This window comes from Colossoma macropomum, unplaced genomic scaffold, assembly GCF_904425465.1.
Source record: "Colossoma macropomum unplaced genomic scaffold, Colossoma_macropomum, whole genome shotgun sequence".
Classification (NCBI taxonomy): Eukaryota; Metazoa; Chordata; class Actinopteri; order Characiformes; family Serrasalmidae; genus Colossoma; species Colossoma macropomum.
Window position 1 is genome coordinate 35,608,556 of NW_023494790.1, and position 20,214 is coordinate 35,628,769.

At 37.5% G+C, this 20,214-nt stretch overlaps 1 protein-coding gene across 1 annotated transcript; it reads right to left on the minus strand.

Annotated features, from left to right (window-relative positions):
* Positions 1 to 451: 451 nt before the first annotated feature.
* Positions 452 to 16,260, minus strand: LOC118809694 (pancreatic secretory granule membrane major glycoprotein GP2-like). The gene is made up of 13 exons (XM_036573217.1): positions 16,214 to 16,260; positions 10,192 to 10,248; positions 9,634 to 9,657; positions 8,258 to 8,278; positions 8,125 to 8,151; positions 6,845 to 6,865; positions 5,624 to 5,644; positions 4,382 to 4,492; positions 3,958 to 4,142; positions 2,026 to 2,183; positions 1,691 to 1,936; positions 811 to 973; positions 452 to 624 (listed from the first exon to the last, which is right to left on the minus strand). The coding sequence occupies exons 2-13, from the start codon at positions 10,235 to 10,237 to the stop codon at positions 535 to 537; spliced, it is 1,113 nt and encodes a 370-aa protein (XP_036429110.1). The 5' UTR covers positions 10,238 to 10,248; positions 16,214 to 16,260; the 3' UTR covers positions 452 to 534.
* Positions 16,261 to 20,214: the final 3,954 nt, after the last annotated feature.

Below are 20,214 nucleotides of genomic sequence, written 5' to 3' on the forward strand. Positions count from 1 at the left end.
CAAATGCACAGCCACGCCTCACATCACACAAGTGGTAAAACACACTGGTAGTCCTTGTTTATGAATCAGCAAACAGGTTATTGCCACGCTATTTGCTCTTAAAGTCAGTTTTATGAATCTGGCCCATAATCTGGTTATGTATTTGATTTGATGTATAAGGTACCTTCATGCTTTAGCCCATTAGTAGCCACCAAGAACTAGACCTCATTAGATAAATGATGCAACAGTAAACACATTAGCTCCACATACACTGTTATAAAAACCTATAGGCAGTCCCTGCAGATCCTTTCATGTATCACGTATAAGTTGTTGACATATCCAGGCCCATATTGCAATGAACATTTGAACAACATGTAATGCTTGAGATATTTATTGTCATTGCTTATGCTTAACAGAATTAAGGCAGTAAAGTACAGCAAAATCACATATGTATTTCTGATTATAAGGAAAAGAGTAAATAATTACTTCAATTTGATTAATTACAGATTAAACAATAGAGTTGCATCATAATAAATGGAGCTTTCAAACAGTAAATCAGAAGCCCATGCTAATGGCAGCTGTGTCATGGAAGTCCAAAGATCTGCGTCTCCTTGAACCATGTTCCCCATGGTGACGATTGCATGACTGAGAAAGGAAATAAAAGTTAGTGCACTTGATAAGCGGAACTGGATTATTTTGGTGTATCCTTTTATTTTAGTTATTCTTTTGTAAAATAAATATAGGAACTGTTTAAATTCCCACATTGCTTTCAAAAGTAAGGTGTTTAAGCTCATTTCAGTAAAGACGTGGTCAATGACTGGCTAAGCTTACCCGTGCGCAGCGACCACTCTTCCGCAGGCACAGGTGAACCTTGCAGTGCAGGAAGATACGATCAGACAGTTCAGTGAAGGTGAACATCCTGAAGGAGAAGCGGCTGGATGTCGAGACTCCGTTCTGCAACACCCTCACTGAGTCATCCCTACGGCTGGGACACCTGGAGAGTGAAAGAAGAATTGAAGATTTGTGACGAAGGCTAAAGAGAGGGAACAACAGATCACGGCTTGGGTCTCAAAATACTGTCCCCAGAAAGCACAATTTGGCCCAAACACTTTTTCTATGCTGTAGCACTAAGATTTCCATTCACTGGAACTAAGGGGCCAGCCCAAACCATGAAAACAACCCAAGACCATTATCCCTCCTCCACCAAACTATGGAGGTGTGGTTTCTCTTGTCTCTTGGCATTGTTCAAAAAGATCTGACCTAGAGGCAGGTTGGAAGTTTTTAGCGAGAGCCGAGGACAATTGGGCTCTTTTAATTAGCTAAAAATGCATTTTTAAAAATGAAAAAAAAAAAAAAATTAGTTTTTTGAAGCATGAAAGCTGGTATATAAATAAATTTTAGGGAAACAGGCTCGTGACCAGAAGGTCGCTGGTTCGATCCCCTGAGCCAACAGTACGTGACTGAAGTGCCCTTGAGCAAGGCACATAACCCCCAACTGCACCCTGGGTACTGTGGATAGGGCTGCCCCCTGCTCTGGGGAAGTGTGCTCACTGTCCCCCTAGTGTGTGTACATTCACTAGTGTGTATGTGGTGTTTCACTGCACGGATGGGTTAAATGCAGAGGTGAAATTTCCCCATTGTGGGACTAATAAGGGTCTTTTAATCTAAAATTTATAACTCTGAAGCAAGCTAGTTCAGATGTTTCTCTTACTCATTAACGATCAGGTCCCAGCGAACATTGTCGGTGATGTCATTGTGTGGAGTTGCCCAGCAGTTGTCCAGCACAAGGGAGAACTGTTGTCCGTCGACTCCTTCCACCTCCACGCCCACAAAGACATGGTGGTTCACTTCAAGCTCAAAATTACCACCGTAAGAATGTGTGAATGAAGCATCTTTGTAGGGCACCATGCGGATCTGGTATGTGCCCTCTTCACCAGGCAAGTCCTTGTAGACCACACTGTGGACAAAAACATTTGCCAAATGTTTAAAGAACTTTTAACCAAGACTTATGCAAAGATGAGATGTTGGTGACAGAAACATTGCTACCTCTCCTTGGCCAAGATGGACATGGGCATGGAGATGCTCTTGATAAGTGGGTACACACAGGAGAAGTTAATGGCCAGCCAGCTGTCACGATTGATCAAATGAACCGGGCCGTAAACCATCTGAACGGCGTTCTTGTAGATGAAGTGTGTTTTGTTCGTCTAGAGACAGAGAGAGGATCGGATTTTATGAAATGTAATTATTGCTAGTCGTAATCGTTTCCTGGTGAAATCATGGAAGTTGTTAACGATCTTTCCTTATATTTTTTTCTTGCATACTTGAATCATAAAAAACATACAATTGTTTAAATCACAAATCTTATTTTTGAAGTCCTGAAACCTGCAGGAAAAGTATCTAGAAGTATTTAGATGTTCTTCCTTTACAACTTCATGTAGCAAAACATGGGCTCTGGTTTTCTTGCCGGTGCCAGAAATTCAAACAAAATCTTTGCAATATAATATCAGTTAAATAAGACAAAGAGAAAATTGCTTCACTGGGAAGAATGTGATTAATGATTAAGTGTGAATTTGACTTAAAGACAACTGATACATACAGTGGGCTTAAGGAAAAGTATTTTTCAGTTTGTGTTCTGATCTCATGAGCTATGAGGCTAATTGATTTTACTTGAAGAAATCCTTACTAAACCACTGTGCTACCAACATGTTAACTGGGCGAGTGCCCTGGTGGGCTTTGTACGAAAGGACCTTTAGTACATGTGAGAACAAACAATACTGAATCAGGAAAAATCCTGAGTTTTACTGAAAAAATAGTATAAACAGTACAGCCGCCTACCAGATAAATCAGGCCAATCCGACGTATTTCCAACAGAAAAGTGATTTGCTGTTTGCTAACTAATTTTCTTGTGTTTTCTAGTGTTGTCATTGTGTTGTGGCCAAAAAATTTACCGGCCAGTCAAATTCTTCCACACAATCAATGGTGGTTGGGGGTGGGTCATTCTAACCCCTTTATTGTTGGCCGGAGGTTAACACAATCACATTGCGACCCTGCTGAAACTCTGTGCCACCCCTTTGCCACCTCTAGAGATGCTACTGCCCACAACACAATGACGTGCATGGTAATCCCACCTTATTTTCTTTTCTGAACCCTCCAATCACTCATCTACAGCTGTCGCTTTCTGGCATTACCTCAGTCAAGCATTAGCAGCTCCTGACTGAACCATTTCTAAAGCCAAAAAAAGTTAAAAAAAAAACAAACAAATGTCCTTTTCTGTTTTACTAAAGCTGCTAAGGTCAAAATGCCAAAACAAACATTTCATTTCATGTGCAAAGTCATCTAAGGTTGACTAAAGGTAAGATAGTGGTAGATATTTTCGTAGCGTAGATATTTTCCATGCCCATTGTGGCAATCTGCTGTACTTTAAGAGGATTTTGGAGGTTAAGTGTTACTGTTTTTCCTCAAAGTTTCACTTAATTTATGCTGTCTAAAATTGGGTAAAAGCTGTGTCCATCATAAGCGAAAGCTTTATAGGAAAGGGTGTTGCTGGTTGAACCTGCTGTGCATCTTACAGCCGTTTTGACAGTAGTGCTTTATTCATTTGCTTTTTCCATGTGGACTCGCCTCAGTGGCCTCATTTCTTTATGCAAAGCAAGGTTGGCCTCATTGTTTTTTGCCATACAATGACGTTGGCCTACTAAATGTTTTATGCTTTTTTTGATGTGTGCATGTCTGGTGGGGGGTGACCAAATGCATATAATTAGTTATTTTTGTTTTGACTAAAATTATAGAATATGACAATCCCTTGGCATAGAGATCTCAAACGTAGTTTATATGTAGAAATATAACACACATAAAACGTCCAAAAATCTTTACTATTCTTGGGAACTGGAGCAAAGAATGACTAAAGATTGGATTAGACTAACAGAAAAAATCTTCTGTAGAAATTCTTATTTTCTTCGGCAGGAGAAACTGTTGTACCTCCAGAATTGTGCCACAGACGTGTTCATGGTAGTCGAAATGGAAATCCACCCTGCCGTCCTCGATCATCCCTTTGCAGTGGCGATCATTCAGGTGGAGGTACTCGGCAGGAAATCCAGCATCAAAGAGCTGACAGCGGGACAGAGACACCGACCCAGAGCCGCCGTGACATGACTCATGGACATCTGAGAAAAACGGAGCAAACGGCGTCAACAGCCAAAATGACGATGTAATGACAAGGTGAAGGAATTTTTGAATTCTGGCATTTTCTGAAGATTTCAGAAAATGCCAGAACTTCAGAGAATAACACTAAGAAAGGGGCTCACAGTGCACGTAGTACCATAGGATAAATGTAAAAGGGAACTAAGTACGACTAAACTGGGGGTAACAAATAACTGAACAAAGAAATGTAAATAACACGTACCAAAAGAATCAGGGTTGGGCTTTGGATTGTGCCTTCCACAAGCGCAGCCAAAATGGCCATTTCTCTCCTTACACACCTCGTTCCGGGTGCAGTGCAGATGCTCACACCTTTCTAATGAGAGACAGACACCCCACAATCACATCAATAAACTGGGAGTGTGTAATTTTTAAACACAAGTCAGTCTTTTATAAAAAAAAAAATAAGATGCAGCAACTTGGCAATTAATGAAGGCACCTGATCCACACCAGATCAGAAATTTCAGATTTCTTAGCACAACTGGAACTGACACTAATGGCCGTGTCCTCTCTCCCAATCATCATGGGACATAACATTGCTAAAGCGGGACACTTTCCGAAATATTACCTTCTTCGCCACTTTTTACCCTGAACCCTACGTCCTATAATCTAACACGTCCGTTTAGTAACTAGTACTAGTAAAAATTTAATTCTAGATATCAAAAACTTTATTTTTACTAGTGAAATGTAACATTTTTTATATGAAGAATTTCATTCTTACTAGTAAAAATTGAATTATTACATGTAATAAGACTGAACATTCTTACTAGTTATATTGTTTCCCCCATTAAAATGAATGGGGAAACTCATGAATTACCACTAGTAAAAATAAAATTTTGACTAGTGAGAATAAAATTTTTAAATTGAATTCCTGATATCAAGAAAGAAAGGATTAAAAGCTAAAATGGCTCTTCATACGTCTTAGACCCTCTGCTGACCAAACCCTCAGATTTTCCCTATAATACAGTTAAAGTAGGACACCTTCACTGTTGTTTCATTATTCAGAAAAACATTCTTTATATTTTAAATGATCAATGATTCATTTGTATAAAAATGTCCCTACTGGCTGGCTCAGTCTTTCGAGTAACACCTTGTTTATCACTGATATTGAAACTTGGCTTGTAGACGTACACACCCAGGCCATCCAGTTCCGTGACCTAGATAGGGCTGACTAGACAGGGCTCCCATTAGAAGCATCACTGGCATCTTGCCTTACTCCTTCTCACAATTAAAGAGTAGTAGGACAAGCCATGCTCCTTTCTAAACACTGATGCTTTTCTATTTTCAGAGCGATGAGTTCAGTTACTGGGGAGCCCTTTATCAACTCAAGGTTCTGGAGCCCAGTTCACAAGAAAAACGCTTTGCTCCAACATTTGTTCACAACCATGTAAATGAAGTGCAGAGAAATGTTATTATATCTTAAGGAAGGAAATTCCAGTCAACTTACCGTGTTCATATTCCTCATCATCTAATGTCAGAGAGAGAGAGAGAAAGAGAGAGAGGGGGGGGACAAAAAGAGTCAAAACAGCGAACCACAAATTACTGATTAACCTCCTGATCATGTTAAATATATACCTGATATTTATACTTTTCAACACGCTTCAAGAATTTGATTATTTAATGTATAGATATCAATGGAAGTCCATTCCCACCATTTAAAATGACAAAATCTACCACCTAATTAGTAGTTTTGCTATGCCATAAATTTAATATAATAAGTCATCTTTTTGAGATACTTTCTCGTTATTTTCAGATGTAAAATCATTTCTTTGAGATACTACCCCATTAATATGAGGTGATAAGTCATTATTTTGAGATACAATCTCATTATTTTGAGATATAAAATCATTATTTTGAGATACTACCTAAATAATATGAGATGATAAGTCATTATTTGGAGATAATACCCCATTAATATGAGATGATAAGTCATTATTTTGAGATACAATCTCATTATTTCGAGATGCTTGTTATTTTAAGAAACCTGATTTTTTTACATGCTTACATTTATTTCGATTCTCATCTCAAATGCATAAAACATCTCAAAATATAGAGACAGTCTCTCAAAATAATGACTTACTATCTCAACATAATGACCTAGCATCTCAAAATAATGACTTACTATCTCAAACTAATGAGACATCTCAAAATACTGTGATGAAATGGCGGCCTGTCCAGGGTGATTTCCCCTTTCACCCAGTGGCCACTGGGATAGGCTTCAGCACCGCCGTGCGACCCAGGAGGATAATGTGTATGTGTATCTCAAAATTATGACTTAGTACCTCAAAATAGTGAGATAGTGTCTCAAAATAATGAGAAGGTGTTTCAAAATAATGACTTAGTATTTAAAAATAAAGAGAGTGTCTCAGAATAATGACTTAATATAGCAAAATAATGATGTAGCATCCCAAAATAATGATGTACTACTGCAAAATAATGGCATAGCAAGTCATTTCATAAGGAAAAATGAGTAATCAGTAGTAATTAGTAATAAGTGAATACATTTTTGCACGTTTTAATGCACAATTACTGTGAAAAATATAGCAAAAGAAGTGTGTTTAATCAAATTTACACATAAGTAAAGGTCAGCCAGTAAATGAATACTATGTGACATAGACATAGATCTTTTTAATCAAATTTGCACACAAGGAAATGACATTTAACTTACCGTATCCTCCTGACCCCTCGCCTAATGTTAAGAGGAGGAGACAAACAGAGAGAGTCTGACTGAATGAACCATAAACTACTGATTCACTCCACTTCTTTGTAATGTACTCTTCATATTAATACCCTTCAACATCATTCAAAAACTTTGTTATGACAATATGATTAACTAAATGTGATTTAACCGTACAAGACGCTACGCTAACATTAGCCAGAGTGACTTTAACTTCTGGAGATGTTCAGTTACGCAACACACATAAGTTACTATAGGCTGTTACACAACACAGCTATGATATAAATATGAGTTTAACAGATTATGCCTGTAAAATGCAAACCCATAACTCGTTTTTTTATTTGATCACTCGTAATGCTGTCAGCATGCTTTATTTCCAGCTGCTCAGGTTAGGTAACGTGATAAGCTCCTTAGCTGGCTATATTAGCAACCAATGAGAAATGAATGGCAGTTAAACTTCTGTGTTCTGTGTTACCAGCACATTATGGGGTACAACAAGCATAAGAAAGTTCACTGTTAAAACAGTTAGCACAGTATAATGTAGCATTATTAAGAAAGCAGCAGGTACATTAGGCAGTTTTTTCATTTAATTGTATGAGTAGCCTGCTTTCCCATTAGCTGGGGTTTGGTCAGGGGTGACCTTTGCACTAGGCTAAAGGAGGCAGTTGCCTAGGGCCCCATGAGCCAAGGGCCCCATGTCAGAACCAAACCTTGTATCTCCAAAAAGGTAGCTTCACAAGATAATGAATAATGTTCTTGGCTTTTAATAGTAGTCAATGGAGAAATTATTATTTTACACACGCCCACACACACACACACACACACACACACACACACATATATATGTATATATGTATTTTTTTTTTCACAGGCCTACCCAAAAACGTATCATCTCAATATATTGGCAGATAATTTTAATATTACTTAAAATAAGTAATAAATATTTGGAAAACATGCAACAATCTGAACATGGAAATCTCAGACCTGCCATGGTGACATTTTCTGCAGTGTGTATTTACACACACACACACACACACACACACATAAACACATTATCTAAGGCCTGACTGCATGTCTTTGACTGTGGGAGGAAACCCACACAGACGCGGGAGAACATGCAAACTCCACACAGAAAGAATCGAACCCCGACCCTTCTTGGTGTTAGGAGACAGTGCTAGTGTGTATTTATGTGTTTCTAAATCGAAATGCACAGATTGTGATGTAGTGTTTTCTTTAATCTAATTTACTCAAGAATATGATATTTAACTTACCATCTTCAAATCCTCCTGACCCGTGTTCTAATGTGTGCGTGAGAGAGAGAGAGAGAGAGAGAATGAATTCTAAGTGACACAGTCTTTCTTTTCTTAATCAAATTTGAACACAAGGAAACAACATTTAACTTACCGTTTCCTCCTGACCCATCGCCTTATGTTAAGAGGGGGAGAGAAACACAGAGAGTCTGACTGAATGAACCGTAAACTACTGATTCACCTCCACTTCTTTGGAAATGTACGAGTTTCTTTACAGCATATTAACTATAATGCCACTTTTAAGCTAAAAGCTTCCTCCAGATTTCATTTTATCACCAGCAGGTCAGCTTGGTTTCTCATTCCAGCAAATAAATAAGTTTAAGACATGAAGAAGTTTTATATATAACAACATAAGCTTGTTAGCTGACCTACTTTGTGGTTTTCTGGTCTTTCTACAGTTAGATTGGCTCATGAATGGAAACTATTTCCAGCCCTAATGAATAAAAACTGTAATGTTAGCTAAAGATATCAAACACTGTGAACCTGGTGGTGGAGCGACCACTGGAACACATCTCTTGTAAGTTTATTAATAGTGAGATATACTGCATGGTTTCTCATATTCAATTTAAATTTAAAGAATAGGTGAGAAGGCGGCACGGTGGCGCAGTGGGTAGCGCTGTCGCCTCACAGCAAGAAGGGCCTGGGTTCGATTCCTGAGCGAGGCCCTTTCTGTGTGGAGTTTGCATGTTCTCCCCGTGTCTGTGTGGGTTTCTCCGGGTACTCCGGTTTCCTCCCACGGTCCAAAGACATGCAGTCAGGCCAATTGGACATGCTGAATTACCCCTTGGTGTGAGTGAGTGTGTGACTGTATATGTATGTCTGTCTGTCTGCCCTGCGATGGACTGGCAACCTGTCCAGGGTGTATCCTGCCTTCTGCCCAATGACAGCTGGGATAGGTTCCAGCACCCCACCGCGACCCAGAAGGATAAGCGGTTTAGATGATGTATGTATGTATGTATGATAAGGTGAGAAGTGGTTGGATCATTCCACAATAGAGTGTCTAAGGGAAGCTGGTAGAATGTGGTAGAACGTGAACTTATGGTAAAGTGGGCACGAACCACTGAACACACCTACTGTACGTGTAGGAACACGTGACATTAAATTTATACTGTTTTTAGAAAGATATATTAATAAATAACTAAAGACTGGTTTTGAAGCTTGGTCAGCTAATGAGTCTCATAGGATCAACATTAAATTTATACTGTTTTTAGAAAGATATATTAATAAATAACTAAAGACTGGTTTTGAAGCTTGGTCAGCTAATGAGTCTCATAGGATCAACAAAGATTAGACTGCTTAACTGTTTACCGAGCAATTTATTAGGTCGAACTGACAAACTTTTTTTTTTATTTCACAGTGTGGACATGATGGAAAAGAATCTGAAGAGGGTTTATAAATGGAGTGCATTTAAATTAATCATGTAAATTAATGTTTCCTTTTTAATAATTTGGTACATGTCAGTTAACTTACCAAATGAGGAGTTCACCATCTCACCTAATTTTAAAGAGAGAGAGAGAGAGAGAGAATTAATGAACCTGACTGACCTCCACAACCTCATAAATGTAACATTTATTAAACATATACAGTGGAAATCTGAGAAGGAACCATAAGGAAATCTGATATATAAATTTCAAATATATGACAAATATGAGCATATATATGGATTTCCATTATATAAAGTGAGAGGAAGAAAAAGGTCAGTGTTTCCAAAAAAGTGGGCAGTGAGAGGAAGCACAAGGTGGGTGTTTCTAATAAAGTGGCCAGTGAGTGGAAGCCCAAGGTGGGTGTTTCTAATAAAGTGGCCAGTGAGTGGAAGCCCAAGGTGGGTGTTTCTAATAAAGTGGCCAGTGAGTGTTTCTAATAAAGTGGACGGTTAGCGTATTTTACAATACAATACAAAGGCAAACATGCTTTACTAGATAATCTAATGACAGATAGAATCAGTATAAATGTAAACAAAGCCTAGTAGCAGACACTCCGGTGACCTTTAACCTCCCTTCTGCTGTAATGTTCAGTGAATTGACTTACTCATAAAGAGCAGGACGGTCAAGCACAGGGGAAGCAGAGACCTCATTTTGGGTTAATCTACAACACAGAAAGGGAAACAGAATGTATGTAAATACAGGTTCTTATTTCACAAAAGAATCAGTGCATATATACAAACAACTGTGCATGAGCTAATGAGCTAATGTTAATGATAATGAGCTGATCAGCTGTTTGTCCTTCATCATATTTAACACTGTCTTTTAGTTCTGAGCCATTTTTACAATGGAGACCCTACATGCTCATTAACATACAATAAAGATAGGACATTATCTCTTTACCGTTACAGCTGTTTTTGTTTTTGTGTAATTTGCACATCTAAAATCCTCAATATTACTATGGCACACATCCAAGGGTTATTAACATCAGTAAGACAGTTCTGTATACTGTACTGTATACCTTACTTATAGTACAGTAACAGTCGTCCAACATGTTCACTGTCACATGTGCCCAGATGACAGTACTGTGACAAGCAGAAAAGCCTGATGACTAAAAATCCAAAGTTTAGCCAAAGTTATAAAAGATTGTGAACTTGGTGGTGGAGTGGACAGAACACTGAGCCAATCTCCTATGAGTTTATTAACAGCAAGATACACTGCATGATTTATTTTATTTCATGCTCATTTTTTTTTTAATCTGTTCCGCGTTCCACCATGATCATCTCTTTCTGTTTCTCCAGTGAGAAAAACATAGTGGTTAGATGATTGTCTAGAGAATGGTATGTATTTCAAAGGTGGTGCTGTCACACAGACTCATCCAGTGTCTGCCACTTAGCAACATTCTTAGAATTTCTCTTTGATCTAATCAGAGCACAAAGTGTTTTACTTGTGAAGAGTATCAACTTATTAACTCAAGCATTTACACTATGCTGTGCATAGTGAGTTAATGATGTAGTGAGTAAGAGGTGGAGGAACAGCTGGCATGAACCACTGAACCAACCTCCTGTGAATTTATAGATAAAAGATGCTTAAATATACTTTCTTTCAAGTAAATTCAATGAATTTCATTAAACTTTTCTTTTAATGTATTCTGCATTCCAAAACTGTTCCTTTATATAAACATAATATACATATATATATATATATATATATATATATATATATTCAACCTGAATGAATTTAACATGAACAATTCTTTCAGTCAGTGTATTTTTTTGAGTTGAATAAAACAAGTTCAGTTGGTTGTTACTACATGTAAGATCTGACAAGCCATTTTTTCGTGTGTGTGTATAAATATATATATATATATATATATATATATATATATATATATATATATAATACTAAAGCTTGTGTAAAATGTGTGTTTTTTCAAATAAATATATCAAATAAATAAATCATCAATTTATTATTTATTAACTTATTGAAAACACTCACACGTGCTTTTAGTATGTTTTTTCAAATAAATAAATTAATATTATTAGTCTTTTCTTGTATTTCATCTTTTGGTATTTTTGTAATCTATCTGTTCCACATTTTAAAACTATTTCCTTTCAGTGGGTAAAAGAAACCACTGAGGTTTCTAAGAAGAATTTCAAAGACAGTCTTGTAACGAGGAACAAGGAAACCTGAATCGCGCAGATGCCGCACGTGTTTCCATAAACAGAAAGCAGGGCAGGAAAGGTTAATTTTCCAGCATGCGGAAAGTTTATCTGTTCTTTTAGCGATTTCGATTTTTTGTACTGCTGGAATTCAGTAAACTAATAAACAGATGACACTTATCAAAACTGTATCAGCTCATATTTGGTGCATCTTAACACTGACACTGTAATAGAGCAAACAACAGCAAAATAAACAGGAGCAAAGTGTTGCTGTACAGAATCCTACTCTTTGTTTTAATCCAAATAAATGAAGTCTGTTGTGCATAAAACCCAATCTACTCCACACGTTACTCACCTATTTTAAGTTCAGGGAACTTTATTGATAATTCCCTTTGCTCAAATGGCATTTTTGAGTTGAAACAACTTATTGCAATGTAGTCTGTTGCCAGTGGCAACTTTGAAGCCGCCATATTCGACAAATGATACTACACGGCTGCAGCTTTCTCATTTCCCACTAATGTAACTCTGCTGAGTGACACTAAGTTTACCTAAAAGACCTGTCTGTCAGGTTGACACAATCTCATCACTATTTCCTGCCTCTGGCTCCATCTATTTTCACGCTGGGCATTTCTTTGCTTTTTTTCTGACTTACTGTCAATGTGTTTATATTCCACCCACACTACTTTCCCTTAGGCGTCTAATTTCACGTTTGCTTAAGTGCCTGTTCTTGTATCACTGGCTTAAAGGGCGCACTGGCGTCCTCCCTGCTGCAGTGTGTCCTACGCTGGTGGGGCTCTACAGTGACCAGAGTTAACCAATTAGTGTTTGGCCAAGTTGTCAATACTACTTATGTAATTAACTTTTTAAGGTATTCAACCACGTCATTAAGACGACCATGTCAGCTCTAACCAGAGACTTGCAGAGAGGAGGATTTATCACTCTAAAGTCTTCTCAAACACTAGAGGGCGCTCCCAAGCGAGTCCAGAATGAATGGGTTAAGATGGAGCATTTGAGCAAAATCATAGTTTATAAATGCTGAAACATTTTTAATGTAAAAGAATGCAGTCTTTTCCTGAACACTGAACAGGATAAAACATTTTAACACTGCTGTTATGTTTTTTAAGAGCTTTTGAACTTTTAAATGAGTTATAGGAATTTAAAACGGCACCTCATGACGTCAGTGAGCACAAACAGCCAATAAGCTGCTCCGCTCGCCAACCAATCAGCACTTTCAATCAGCAATTTAGCTCCATTCACCCCCATTCATTGAGGATTTGCTTGCAGGCGCCCTCTGGCGGAAAACAGGAAGAAGCCAAGCTCCTCCTGTAACCGGCTCTACTGTAACTCTACCTGCGCTCTGATAGAGCTCGCCTTATCACTGTTACTGCATTTACAACCCTGCAAGTGGATAAAAACAAAGCAAAATAGACCAGAAAAACCACTAAAATGATGTAAAGACATGCAGATGCTTTAAACGCAGACTCCAGAAAAGGCTGAGGAGATTAGCTTGGTGGATTTATAACTATAACCTGCATTTCCCCAGAGTCCAGAACATTTCAGTGTGTGAAATTTCATAAGAACTAATAAAAGTGGCTACTAAAGCTTCCAAAGCTCTTATAAAGTAAACTCATGCATATATATAACGCTCATAAAATATAAAAATATAAAAACAAGAAAGCAAAAATGTGGAATTATGTGTTGATCATGATTTATTGAACGTGTAAGCACACCCCTGGCTGTTGGTTGTTGTAAGTTATGTTACTGTATGAATCCTTTAATAAAAATAAATAAATAAATAAAATAAAATAAAATAAAAAAAAAGAATGAACTTGAAATTTAAGTTGAGATTTCAGGCTAAAATCAAAATCAAAACGTTACAGTTGCAGAAAGATGCGTTCATGATACATTATTAAGTTATTCTAACATGTAGTGTTTAGTCTCTTATGCACATTGAACTAAAAACTTGTTTGGTTGGTTCTCTAACTTTTTAACTAGGGAAACCTGACATTTTTGGGAACTTATATTAACTTATCTGAGCTTACAGTCAGAGCCGTTTTATGAAGAGCCTGGCCACTTCCTATTTCCCCCCTTTATATCAAAAACAGGACTGCTAAACAGCAGAGGGCACCTGCGAGGGATTCCTCAATAAATGGGAGTAAATGGAGCTAAACAGCTAAAAACAAAAAATAGTTTCTAATCACTCGCCCAGAACTGTCTTCTTTCCAGTCAAATAGATGGGTGATGTCATTTTAAACCCTTATAATAAAAGAAGCTGAACTCACTTTTTTTTTTTCCACAAATCTGGGCTATAAACTACAAACAGATGGCGTCTCTTCAGTGATCTGCTCTATAAAAATAGTTTTTATAAAATAATACAAAGAGCATCTAAGATTTTTGGCTTTCAGCAGTAAATTGTAAGCATATAGCGATATGTGTCTGATAATAAAACACGTTCTGTTAATTTGAGGGGAACTTTTACAAAAAATAAATAAATAAATAAAATAAAGATTTACATTTATTTCATGCAGTTACTGAATAATATGCTTACAATTTGGTCATGTAAATTCAGATGGACAAACCAAAATATGCCCTGGAGAATGAGAGGTTAAGCATTTATAAACTATGATTTTGCTGAAATGCTCCATATTAACCCATTCATTTTGGACTCGCTTGAGAGCGCCCTCTAGCAAGAGATTAGGACTTTTCTTCATACAGCGTTCTCAGAGAGTCGGCTCATGGGCTGGAAATGCAGCCAAGTGTCCAATCTAAATCCAATCCTACAGCAGATATTCTACATGAAAGTCTTGTGGAGTCAAAATATAAACTCTGCCTCAAGGTTTCACAAGCATGTCGGTTCCACTCAGTTTCATCAGTCAGTTCAGACGGATGAATGTCATCTCTGCAGGTTTGTTAAAGGACTTTGAGGCAGCATGTGATTTTCAGCTGTTCTATGGTGCCTCCAAATTCCCAATATACTGTGATTGCAGGGTGTGAACAGGGGGAGGCGCTATTGCTGCACTAATCCAGTGTTGCCTTGGCTGACATACACAAGACGGATCCTTAAGGGTTCTTTAGTAAAGACAATAGTTCTACATAGAACTTTCAACACTCAAAAAACCATTTGCCTGATAAAATGGTTCTTTGCACAGATTGTCATAGGATGTTTTGTACATGGTTCTACATAGCACCAAAAAGGTTCTTCTACTGTTAAACGCTTGACACTGTGACAATAGCAGAACCCACTTCCTAAAAGGTTCTATATAGAGTCATATGTAACAGACTTTCAGTCAATCTGAAGAATCATTTCACCTTACAAAGAACCAAATGGTTCTTTGAGTGTTCATGGGTCTATACAGAACCACTGTCTTTACTAAAGAACCCTTGAATTTTTTTAAGAGTGTATATAGAACTATTTCATGCTTAAATGGTTCTTTGCATGGTAAATGGATCTTCAGATTTACAGAGAGTATGTTACATGATTCTATACAGAACCTTTTTAAAAGTGGTTCTATTTAGCACCAAAAAGGGTTCTGCTGTTGTTATGATGTTAAGATTTCACAAAGGAACCATATACAACACATTCTCCATCAATCAGAAGAACCATTTCACCATGCAAAGAACCATTTAAGCGTGAAATGGTTCTACATTTAGCTCATTGTTCGAAATAGAAAAACAGTGAATAGTAAAATGACTAATTTCACGAATGCTAAGTACTAATCTGCATGTTTGAATAGCAGTTGGTCTAAGAGAGAGGAGACAGGGTCACTACACTTCAGCACCGCTGCCTGATTTGCTCCTGTTGGAAGTGGATGGACAGCACGGGCGTCGTATTAGATCTACACCTGATACAAACGATGAAGAGGCATGAATGAATATGAATATTCTGCCTATTCCTGCTCTAAAAGTTCTTGATGAACAGACATTGGGGTTTCCAGATCAATAGTGACTTAGTATTTAGTAAATCTTAGATGTCCTGCCCACAAATTTTAATGACGGCCCTGCAGCCCACGCTCCTGATATGAGGAGTAAACTTGAAGCCAAATTAGATTTTTCAAGCCTGAATGACAATTATATTCTCAAAATGGTTTAAAAAAAAAAAAAAAATCATTATTATTATTATTATTATTATTACTACTACTACTACTACTACTAATAATAATAATAATATTAATAATAATAATAATAATAATAATAATAATAGTAGTAGTAGCAGCAGTAGTAGTAGCAATGGTGCTATACTCATACTTTACTATTATTATTATTAGTATTATTATTAAAATTAATAGTAGAAGCAACAGTAGTATAATCAGTTTTCTATTATGATTATTATTATTATTAAAATTAGTAGTAATAGAAGTACTAATAATGGTTGTATAATTGTTTCTTCTTCTTCTTCTTCTTCTTATTATTATTATTATTACTACTGCACTATGATTTTAAAATACAAGTTAAAAGACAATGTCTTACCAAGTTGCAGGCTGGTAGCGCTGTGTCTAGAGCAATGTAGCAGCTGATGAGTGGAGCATCACCGTTTGCCTATATTTATATGCGATATGTCCGGAAACACGGCAGCTGAAATATGTAGTTATCAATCAAGATGAACCTGCTGCGGCAGGGAAATATTTTCTCTGTTGGTATGCACATGATACCACCCTCACTCCACAACCCCTGAGGAGTTTGGAATCAGCTCACACGACATCACTATGAAGTATGACCTGTTTCCTCCTCATCAAGCCCTCTGGCGCTGGAGCAGAGGAGGCCCATCACCACATCAGTATAGCAGGGTGACACGATATCTTGACAGGTGCTGAATCATCTTTGGTCAATATGTCTAATATTTGTCATTTTAGGTTTTGTTGCAAGAAAATTATAAAATATATATATATGTGTGTGTGTGTGTGTGTGTACAAGAATTGCTGGCGACCCATTCTGACAATTTGACGCCAGCAGAGTTACAGCATGTGCGTGTTTATGCAGGGTGAAATGTCTCAATGCTTAAAACTGGACCTTATCCAGCAATTTGGATCGGTTAGCACTTAAATTGCTGACTTGTTTAATCAGAGTAAGAACAAAACGTGACTAATGTTTTAAGTAATGTCCTATTCAAGTATATTCCTTTTCATCATTTGTGAGACAAACTGAAAACGTTCATTCTTTGTTTCATGTCTGTTGATATTAAATTTGTTAGTCATTTGAAATATGAAGCACATTTCGCTGTGACTCTTCAATGTTAAGTTTGTGCTTTATGGCGGTAGTTTTGACCAAATGTCATTCGGTAATGACATTAAGTTGCAGGGCTAGTCAGAGAAGAAAGGCTCTTACACTTTAGCCAAGTCTGTTAACAGTGCAGCACATTACATTGTAATTCTACAGTACTGCTTCCACCATCAGCTGAAAGGAAAATCTGCAATGTAATGGTTGGCGAGCCACTTATACTTAAAATCTATCTGCAGGCTGCATTTGGACCTGGAGCTGCACTTTGGACACCCCTGGCTTAGTACATCTGTGTACTGGTGTCACAATACTACTGAAATCATGCAGTCCAGAGATACAGCAATACAAGCCATACATCAATTCTTTGCAGAAACGACACCAATTTCTCTGGGCCTGAGCTCATCTCAGATGGTCTGAAAGACAGTGGAAATGTATGCTGTGGTCAGATGAGTCCATGTTTCAGCATGTTTTTGGGGAAAAACAGACGTATCTGTGGGAACAATGCAAGTCCATTATAATGTCAAATTGGAGCTATATTGTAATGACTACGGTATGCTTGCACCTGTACACATTCTCTGTGTGCCATTCACACTACACAGAAATAGCATTTGTGAAACAGGCCTTTACTCACATCAATCATTCTCTGTATGAAAATAAAAGAAATAGCTTTTGACATTTTCATATTTGTCATTGTGGTATTTAGGTGGGGTTCATTCTTGTGCAGTTATTTCGGTAGGTGAGGGTGGCCTGAAGCACTTTTGTTTCTTTCCCCAGAAGTAATTTTCATTACAGATCATTTTCAGTTCTTCATATGAGATTTTGTATTCAAACATTTTTCTGTAAGCAAATAACAAGCAGAACCAATAAAATGTGTGTTTGCATGACAGTGACATTGTGCACGTGAGTTTAGGTATGGATGTATGGATGTCTGTTTTACTGTATAAAGCACTATTCTGACGGGATTAGTTTTACATGAGGAGGTGAGGTAATGTCATTTTTATCGGCGTTTCTCAGTGGTTTTAGTCCAGCCTGAATTGGCAATGTCAGTTGCTTTTACCGACTGCATGATCCTGCTTCAGCAAATACAGTGGTGGTTTAGGGCCACTGTTAATAAAAATAAAAATAGTAGACTTCTAGAAAAAAGTCGTACTATTTCAAGAAAAATAAACTGTACAATTTCGAGATAAAAAGTCATACTATTTCGAGGATAAAGTGGGCTAACTGTAGGGGGGCTGCCATAACGCGTTGGGGTCTCAGCTGCTGTACTGGCGCCAGAGTTCCACTCACTCCTGTCTCCTTGTGGATCGATCATTTTGATTATCATTCTTAATGTCTGTGAAACTACTAATAACAGGCTGGTGCTAATGTGCAGGAGAGACAGGTAGACTGAGTATTTCTTTATGGGTGAATCGATATGAAAGTATAACTCCACCAACTCACCGCCCCTCATTTAACACGAGGAGGTGCTGTCTTCCCTTTTACAGACCCTTTGGCCATAATATTGTGACCTTTCCTGGTATTAATGGCACTTTAATGACTTTTTTTCTTGAAATATTACAACTTTTCTCAAAGTTTTTTCTCAAAGTAGTATGACCTTTTTCTAGGAATATCATTCCGTAAAACTTTTTTCTTTAAATATTACGACTTTTTTCTCAAAGTAGTACGACTTTTTTCTCAAAGTCTACTATTTTTTATTTTTATTAACAGTGGCCCTAAAATGCCATTGTAAGTAAACTGGCATCTTTTACTTTCTATAAAACGAGCTGTAGAAATAATCTCAGGTTATATTAATCCTGCACAATTCAAAAATTTGTTAAAAATGCTATCATTTCCTGTTGAAAAGATGTTTAGGTATTGATGGACTCAAAGAAGTTATTACTTGTTTGTGTTCTCAGGCCGATATGTACTGTCCTACCTCGACTCAAACTTAAAAATTACAGAAAAAAGTTAATTTGACTGTTAAAAAAAAGTTAATTTGATTAAATTGACTGTTGGATGTGAATTCCCAAGCTAATGACACTGCATTTACTTAAGATAGCACAACAGGAGATTAGGGTAAACTGAATAACGATTAAAGAGTTTTGACATGCTTTCTCTTTTTTGGAGTGTAGACAGTGTATAAGTTGACTAGCAACTCCCATCTCTGTCACTTCTACTGAAATTCATATTCAGTGTAAATTGGTCGTGAACATTACAGATGCCTTCCGGTAAACTTGAATTACCTCACCTCTCTATGGAAAACGAACGCCATACAAATACTTTATGTGTGTTGGAACTGGATGTCTGTCACTGTATGGGTGTGGTAGAACTCACCTTTCTGAATGGTAGGGGGAAAATAGTGAGGTAAATCGGACAAAAAAAACACCAAGAATGGTGCAACATTTATATTTATTCACAATAGAACATAGAACACGTATCAGATGTTGAAAGTAAGACATTTTACCATTTCATGAAAAACTTCATGAAACAATTCGAGATGAGTTCTCTGTGCCAAAGATGAAAAAGACCATCCAAACTGTGTATCAGTACAAGGTGCAAAAGTGAACATCAGTGTCAGGCTTGGACAGAATTCAGATGCTCGCAGACCACACTTTAGTAAAATGGGTTAATAAACAAAGGAAGGATTCGAAACCAAGGTCAGCCAATCCAAAGTTACAGCTTGACAGGACAGTAGACTTTTCTCTCTCTGCTCTGCTGTGCTTTTTAAAACTTGGCTTAGTGCAGGGGTGTCCAAACTTTTTTCAAATGTTGCAAAGCTGGAAAGCACTGTTGAATGTCTGTGACCTTCGAGCCCTCAGACCACACTGCATGAGAAACAGTCATGTTATTGTGTTAAATATAGCTACATGGGCTTAGGACTACTTCAGAAAACCATTGTGACTTTACATAGTCTACTGCTGCATCAAGAAATGCAACTAGAAACTATTATGCAAGGAGAAAGCCACATATCAATTCTTTGCAGAAACGCCGCCGAGTTCTCTGGGCCTGAGCTCATCTCAGATGGTCTGAAAGGCAGTAGAAATGTATGCTGTGGTCAGATGAGTCCATATTTCAGCATGTTTTTGGGAAAACAAGACATCGAATTCTCTGTGCCAAACATGAAACAGACCATCCAAACTTTTATCAGTGAAAGATGCAAAAGTGAACATTGGTCATGCTAAGGTGGTGCATCAGTGCCCACGGCATGAGTGACTTGCTCATATGTGTAAATGTACCATTGAGGCAGAGGTGTTTTCATGAGGCAGAGGTGTTTT